Source organism: Podarcis bocagei, assembly GCF_964188305.1.
Source record: "Podarcis bocagei genome assembly, chromosome: 4".
Classification (NCBI taxonomy): Eukaryota; Metazoa; Chordata; class Lepidosauria; order Squamata; family Lacertidae; genus Podarcis; species Podarcis bocagei.
The window spans coordinates 102,010,418-102,017,984 of NC_138128.1; the positions used below are offsets into that span (position 1 = coordinate 102,010,418).

The window sequence follows — 7,567 nt, forward strand, 5'->3', positions numbered from 1 at the left end:
TAGACTGTATCCCCCCATTATTACATTCCATCGTGGGACTTATCCCACCAGGTTTCAGTGATGCCTATTATGTCATATTTAGTTTGCTGTACCAAGAGCTCAAGCTCATCTTGTTTATTTCCCATGCTTTGCGCATTAGTGTACAGACACTGAAGTCCATTAATCATTCCCCTGTGTCTCTTATTTAAGGATTTTTTCCTCCCACCACTAGGTCTGCGTGCTGTTTGCTCCATTTGGTCTATGACATTTGGATGATCATCTTCATCAATTGATAGACTCCTACCTTCAGGAGCACTGTCTCCCTCCCCCACATTAGTCAGTTTAAAGCCCCCCCCCCCGATGAGGTTTCTGAGATTTTTGGCAAAAACATTTCTCCCAACCGTTGTGAGGTGCAGCCTATCGCTTGCCAGAAGTCCATCTTCAAGAAACTGCAGTCCGTGATCTAAGAATCCAAACCGTTCCTGTTCACACCATTTGCGAAGCCAGCTGTTCACTTCCACTATTTTTCCCTCTCTCCCTGGGCCACTTCTTTCAACTGGGAGGACAGATGAGATGACAATTTGTGCATTTAGTTGCTTCAATTTCCTGCTGAGAGCCTCGTAGTCTCTTTTGATCTTCTGGAGGCTATTGCTTGCACCTGGGCACCCATCAATATTAAGTCCAGAATCACCACCCTGCTGGTCACTTCTATGACCAGCTGTTCTAGGGCACAGTCAAATCCAACGCCTGCTGTTGCTGATATACAAATTTTACAGCAACACAAGGCTTTGTGTGAGATGCAGCCAGGCAGGTCAACTTTCTAATCCAAATACAGTATAACAGCTAAAGGAGTCAAACAAGGTTGCATATTGCCCCCCTTTGTGTTTAACATTTATATAATTCTCTTATTAAACATATTCAAGGGGCAGAAATACATGCCCCAAAATTAACAGTTAAAAGGCTGTCTATTCTGATTCATGAAGATGATGCCATCATCTGTCTCAGACACAGATTGGCCTTAAAAGAGCTCTTATGGAATTAACCCAACATTGTAAGGAGGATCAATAAGTAATAAATTACAAAAAAATTGTTTTCTCCCATAGAAGGAAAACCTACAGAAGGCACATAGACAACCAAGACATTGAATAAATCACCTGTTTCAAATATCTGGGTGTCGTCTTTCAAGCTTCAAGAAAGAACACTGTCCATATTAAGTACACCTCTTCTACGGTCCAAAAAAGTACTGCAGCAATCTTAAGATTCCATTGAGCAAAGGGAAGAAATTTCATCTCAGCTGCTATCAAACTATTTGCTGCAAAACCCGTAGCACTATTATTATACGGTGCACAACTAGTCCCCTTCTCTAATTTGGAGCCTTATGAAAAAATACAATCAGGATTTCTAATATCAAGTCTCCAAACCCCTAAATGTGTTCCCAATGCAGCCCTGCGACAGGAGATGGGCCTATATAGGATTGAAGCTGGTGTGGTTAGTTACTCTGTACACATGGCTAAGACTTAATAAGACCCCAACTGGGCTGCTCTCTTTGAGTAATAATTATCAAACAAAATGGTGGAAGGGAAAACTGGCTTTATATGACCTTTCTCCTGAATATATTTTAGGCCTGGAAATGGGAAGTGTTAGAAGTATAATTAAAGAATGAATCTGGGATTGTTGTTGTTGTTGTTTAGTCGTTTAGTCGTGTCCGACTCTTCGTGACCCCATGGACCAGAGCACGCCAGGCACTCCTGTCTTCCACTGCCTCCCGCAGTTTGGTCAGGCTCATGCTGGTAGCTTTGAGAACACTGTCCCACCATCTCGTCCTCTGTCGTCCCCTTCTCCTTGTGCCCTCCATCTTTCCCAACATCAGGGTCTTTTCCAGGGAGTCTTCTCTTCTCATGAGGTGGCCAAAGTCTTGGAGCCTCAGCTTCACGATCTGTCCTTCCAGTGAGCACTCAGGGCTGATTTCCTTCAGAATGGAGAGGTTGGATCTTCTTGCAGTCCATGGGACTCTCAAGAGTCTCCTCCAGCACCATAATTCAAAAGCATCAATTCTTCGGTGATCAGCCTTCTTGATGGTCCAGCTCTCACTTCCATACATCACTACTGGGAAAACCATGGCTTTAACCATATGGACCGTTGTTGGCAAGGTGATCTGGGATACAGAATTTCAAAATGATCTTAACCGATCCTCCAAAATTCTTATATGAACCTCAAATATCCTTTCCAGCAAATTATTTAAGTGCCCTGGACAACCCTAAACACCACTGGGCATTTTCCAGAGCCCATTTTAATGTATCACTGAAACCTGGTTACAACCAGCAGTACCAGACACAGCGGTGGAGCTGACTAATCAAGTAATTTATCGTCATGACAGAGACAGTCATTCTGGTAAGACAAGAGGAGGAGGAATCTGCATTTACATATATAAGGAGTGGTGTGTTAATAGCAAAGTAGTCTATACACTCTGCTCACCAGATGTGGAATTGATGGCAGTTACTTGCAGGCCATTTTATCTGCCTAGTGAAGTAACTGTGATAATTATCATGGCCGTTTACATTCCACCTGCTGCTAATGTCACAGCAGCACTTTCTAAATTATATGACGTCATCTCCATGCAGCAGCAAATACATCCAGAGGGTGCCCTGGTTGTGGCGGGGACTTTAATCAAGCTTGTCTGAAGACAGTTTTTCCTAAGTTTGAACAGTATGTGAAATCACCCACTAGAGGGAAGAATATTTTGGACTGAGTGTACTCTAATCTGACGCAGACGTACAGGGCAATCTCCCTCCCCCACTTAGGTTCATCTGACCATTCCTCACTCTTTTTATGTCCGAAGTACATCCCCCTTAGAAGAAGAATTCAGCCAGCTATAAAAACAGTTAGAATCTGGCCAGAGGGCGCTTTCAGTCAGCTCCAGGACTGTTTTGAAAGTACTGATTGGAGTGTGTTTGAACATCAAGATCTGCACAGATACACAGACGCTGTAGCTCCCTATATTAAAGTGTGCACCGATAATGTAACGACAGAGAGGAACATTAGAGTTTATGGGAACAGCAAACCCTGGATGACTGCTGAGGTTAGGTTACTCTTGAAAGCCCGAGATACTGCCTTTAACATATAGAGAGGCAAGAATAAAGCTTAGGAAAGGCATCAAGGCGGCAAAGCAACAATATAAGCTCAAGGTTGAGAACTGCTTAGCTGAGAACAATACGAAACAAGTGTGGCAAGGATTGCAGCACCTAACCAACTATAAAGGCAATATGACAAACATGGTCACGGCCAATGATATGTTGGCAGAGCAGCTGAACATCTACTTCGCCCGCTATGAGGCAAAAATAGCAGATATCTCGGCTCCTGTCTGCCAGCCTACAAACTCACAGCCACTTGTTTTATATAACCATCATTCCAAGATCACTGCGTCCTACCTATCGTCTCCATTCCACCAGGTTTCCATTATTATATCTATGGCTGGGAAGCAGCTAGTATTAACATACCAACACTTGCACATGGTGACTCTCCCCAATTGTCTTTGGTACATGAATTTTTCCCTATGGTATTTTGGATACTCAAAAGGCTATCTTGTCCCCCTGCACTTTCAGTTCTTTGTCATTTCCATTTCTACAACCTTAAACATAAAGGGACCCCTGACCATTAGGTCCAGTTGTGACCGACTCTGGGGTTGCGGTGCTCATTTTGATTTACTGGCCGAGGGAGCCGGAGTACAGCTTCCGGGTCATGTGGCCAGCATGAATAAGCCGCTTTGGCGAACCAGAGCAGCACATGGAAATGCCGTTTACCTTCCCGCCGGAGCAGTACCTGTTTATCTGCTTGTACTTTGACATGCTTCTGAACTGCTGGGTTGGCAGGAGCAGGGACCGAGCAACGGGAGCTCAGCCCATTGCGGGGATTCGAAACCTTAAACATAGTCTTATGTTAAACAACCCACAGAGATTCCCTGGAAAAGTCTGGCTTGTACTCTTTTCCCCACATTTGACGTACAAAGGGACAGCTCTTGCCTTTCATATAGAGACCCAAACTCAGAAGATGTGGTGCATGACATGAATTTTGCGTCTTGCCTAAACAATACTCTGTAACATTAAAGGAATGGGATCTGCAGAATTGGGAATCCCAAAGCTGACATGTTAGGCTGTACACTCCTGTTTGCACTCCTGCTGTTTTGGGAAGTGGCATACACATGAGGACATAAACCACAATCCCTATCTGTAATCTCTTATGAAATACTGCTTTTTGATGCATTTCCCCCAAACCAGCTTCAATCTGAATTGAGAAAAGAATGACAAGAAGCATTTTAAGCCACTCATGTGTACACATCCTAAGTGATTTTCTAATTCTTCGTCTCATCTGAAGGTTAGAGTGACATCTAGTGTTTACAGCATGGGAATGAACCAGTGTATTGTAAATTTTGCAGCTACTGTATTTCAGAGCACTACAACACTTCCTTTTGTCCTGCCACTTTCCCCAAAAGAAAACCACTCTTTAGCACTCAACAGGAACAACAGTAATTCGGACTTTCCCTGGATTGACATTTGCTCCAATTTAGCACTAAATAGCAGGTTTTCCCTCGGAAAGGAGCAGGGCAAGGGGGAAACTGCTTGGATCCACAGCTTCCAGGCATGGGACAAGTGTGGATGAACCCTAAATATGATCCTTTCTCCCCCTGTACTTCATTTCTGATTCTTCTGAGTTGGAAAGAAAAACCCATTCTACAGATCTCCCACCCGTGTCTCTTTAAATAAGAATTCTTCAAATAAGAATTTCTAGGACCAGGCTACTCAACTGTTCCAGGTTCATGTGTCACATCTACACCTCACGTCCCTCTACAGCACATGCAGAAACTGCCGTATTGACTGTTGGACCCACTCTTGGTCTCGTCCACTCAGTCTGCTAGAGTCTGCCTTTGCATGCAGGGGAAGTCTGTAACTCACAAAGCGTTTGAGACCCATTGACTATCCTCAACTGGTTTAGCTGGCCAGTCGAAGCCATTCTTGGGCTGTGGCCGCTGTCGCATGCTGACAGCTTCCAGGAGCCACAGGAGAGAGCTGAGTGCAGGCTGAGTACCAAAAGTGAACAAACTATGCCATGCTTCACATCGGTGGGAGTACCCCTCCCCAAATACCTCTTACACCCCTTTGACTACTAATTTACTTACCCCGATTAGAGCGACCCTCTCATATGAGAACTAGTAACTTGCAGCATGCACTGTTTCAGTGCTGCCAAAGCCAGGTAAAAGTCAGGGGTGGCTACTCTGAAGGCCAAATCTGGAAGCTGCACTCTCCAGGACACGGGCAGCAGAATGTGCTGCTATCTTTGACCAGGCAAAGGCTGAGTGACAGGCTTCTTCAGGCTTCTGCCTGCCAACTGCAGCACCCCTGCACCCCATGGGGTTCCTGTGGTTGACAAGTGGACAATGTTCCGTCTGCCATCACATGCTCCCAAAAGGGACAACTGCAGTTACCCCAGGATGTTCTGTTCCTAGCTACACCGATACCTGCATTTTAGCCCTTACAGCCTTAAGAAAGCAGCTTCAAGAAGAGGCCCTTTGGAGCAGGAAAAAACACAGCTGTGAGGAGGTGCTTTGCTCCTAGTCACCCCCTCCTGGAACTGTTTCCCCTTAAATCCACCACTGGCCTACCACAGGGGTTTGTTACCTGCGCTTGTACAACGGCACTTCATGCAGCCCATGATGCTTTACTTCCCAACCAAAGGGAAGATTAAGCTCAAGTTATTTTTGTTTTGAAGCCTACACATACAACAGTCAGAGTTTAATCCACATCCTTTGTTATGTACTGAAGTTCTCACCCTGGACCAGCAGGGGGATACTGTAGATAGTTATGCAAATGAAGGATCGAAAAGTGACGTTCAGTGATTGGATAGTTTTGTATGCAAATGAAGGATCGAAAAGTGACGTTCAGTGATTGGATAGTTTTAGAAAATTGCAACAGTTACATTGTTCTGGAGCTCTATATAAGCAGGCTGACTGAGCTCCTCAGTTTAGTTCTGTTCCAGCTTACAAAATAAAGAGCTGCTTTGGAGAAATCGCTGTGTCGTCTGCTATGTCAACCCACAACTTAACACTGGAGACGAGGATGGGATCGATGGACATGAGAGCACAGCCAGATGCGGCCATCCTCTGAACTGAGCTGAATCACTGAGCTGAATCACTGAGCAAAATCACTGGACTGAACCAATTCAGAGCTGACTGTTCTGGCTAGAGCACTGTGTTCCATCCATCGCCCTTCACGCCGGCATCGGAATCATGGCTTCACTTGTGCCTCTACCGCCGTTTGTGCCAGCCTCTGAATCATGGGACTCCGACCTCGCTCGGTTCGACTGCTACCTCCAAGCCAACGAGCTGACAGCAGTATCAAAGGAACGGAAGCGGGGCCTATTCCTCAGCCTCTGTGGGCCTGAGGTGTTTGAGACGGCCCGAGCATTGGTTGCGCCTGAAGCAGTCCAGGCAAAACCATGGGACACGATCCAAGAGAAGCTCTGCAACCACTACGCGCCAAAGCCGTCCAGGATTGCTGCCTGCCATGCGTTTTACCACCGGAACCAGGCAGAGGGGGAGCCAATCAACAACTACACCACCGCCCTGCGACAGGCTGCAATGCACTGTGAGTTCCGAGACTTAGACGATGCCCTGATGGATCGAATCGTCTGCGGGGTCCGGGACATCCGTCTGCAACGGCGTCTCCTCGCCAAGCCAGACCTCACGCTACAGAAAGCCATTGAGGAGGCTGTGGCCTCAGAAGCCTAGGAGATCCGCAAGTCCAGCAGCCCGCGTCTTGCTAGGAAGCCAGTTCCAGTGCATCACGAAGAGGCCAGCAGTGATGAGGCATCCTCCAGTGAAGACGATGACGTGCACCAGACAAAGTGGGAGCACAGGAAGTTCCAACAGAAGTCCAAGGGCCAACCGGAATATGCTGGCTGTGGAGGCAACCATTCCCGTGCCAAGTGTCGATTCAGAGACGCCACCTGTAGGAAGTGTTCCAGAAGGGGCCACATCGCTAAGGTCTGCCGATCGGCTCCGTCTGACACCCCCTCTTCACCGACTCGCAAGTCCAAGTCTTCACTCCAGTCTGCCAAGGAAAGCTGTTTCGCTCTCACCAACTGCCGCTGCCCGTCTGGAACCACGATTGGCCAAACCGACTCGCCTACGCGACGCAAGCTGAACGTCACAGTGCTCATTGAAGGAGCTCCATGTGACATGGAGATCGACACCGGGTCTGCCCTGTCCATCGTGTCTTGGAGCACCATCAAAAGACTGGTACCCAGAGTGTCTAAAAGGCAACTCGAGAGACTACCAGGAAAATGACATTCCCGTGGTAGGCGTTGGCCGGTTCCGGATCGCCTTCAAGGATTTTTCGGGCCTGCTCCGGTTGGTGGTGGTCGAAGGTCAGTGGCCAGGCCTCCTAGGGCTAGACTGGTTTGATGCCCTCGGCCTGGAAGTCACCGGCATCAACTGCATCTCTAACGCAGAGACTGAGGGTCTGGTCAAAGACTTTGCCGAAGTTTTTGACGGCACTTTGGGGCAATATACAGGTACGCCCATCTCCTTTAGCCT

General features: G+C 47.0%; 1 protein-coding gene across 1 annotated transcript; it reads left to right on the top strand.

Moving 5' to 3' along the window:
• Nucleotides 1-4,782: 4,782 nt before the first annotated feature.
• Nucleotides 4,783-7,278, top strand: LOC308585414 (uncharacterized protein). The gene is made up of 2 exons (XM_081191079.1): nt 4,783-5,226; nt 5,538-7,278. The coding sequence occupies exon 2, from the start codon at nt 6,260-6,262 to the stop codon at nt 6,758-6,760; it is 501 nt and encodes a 166-aa protein (XP_081047205.1). The 5' UTR covers nt 4,783-5,226; nt 5,538-6,259; the 3' UTR covers nt 6,761-7,278.
• The last annotated feature ends 289 nt before the right edge of the window (nt 7,279-7,567 follow it).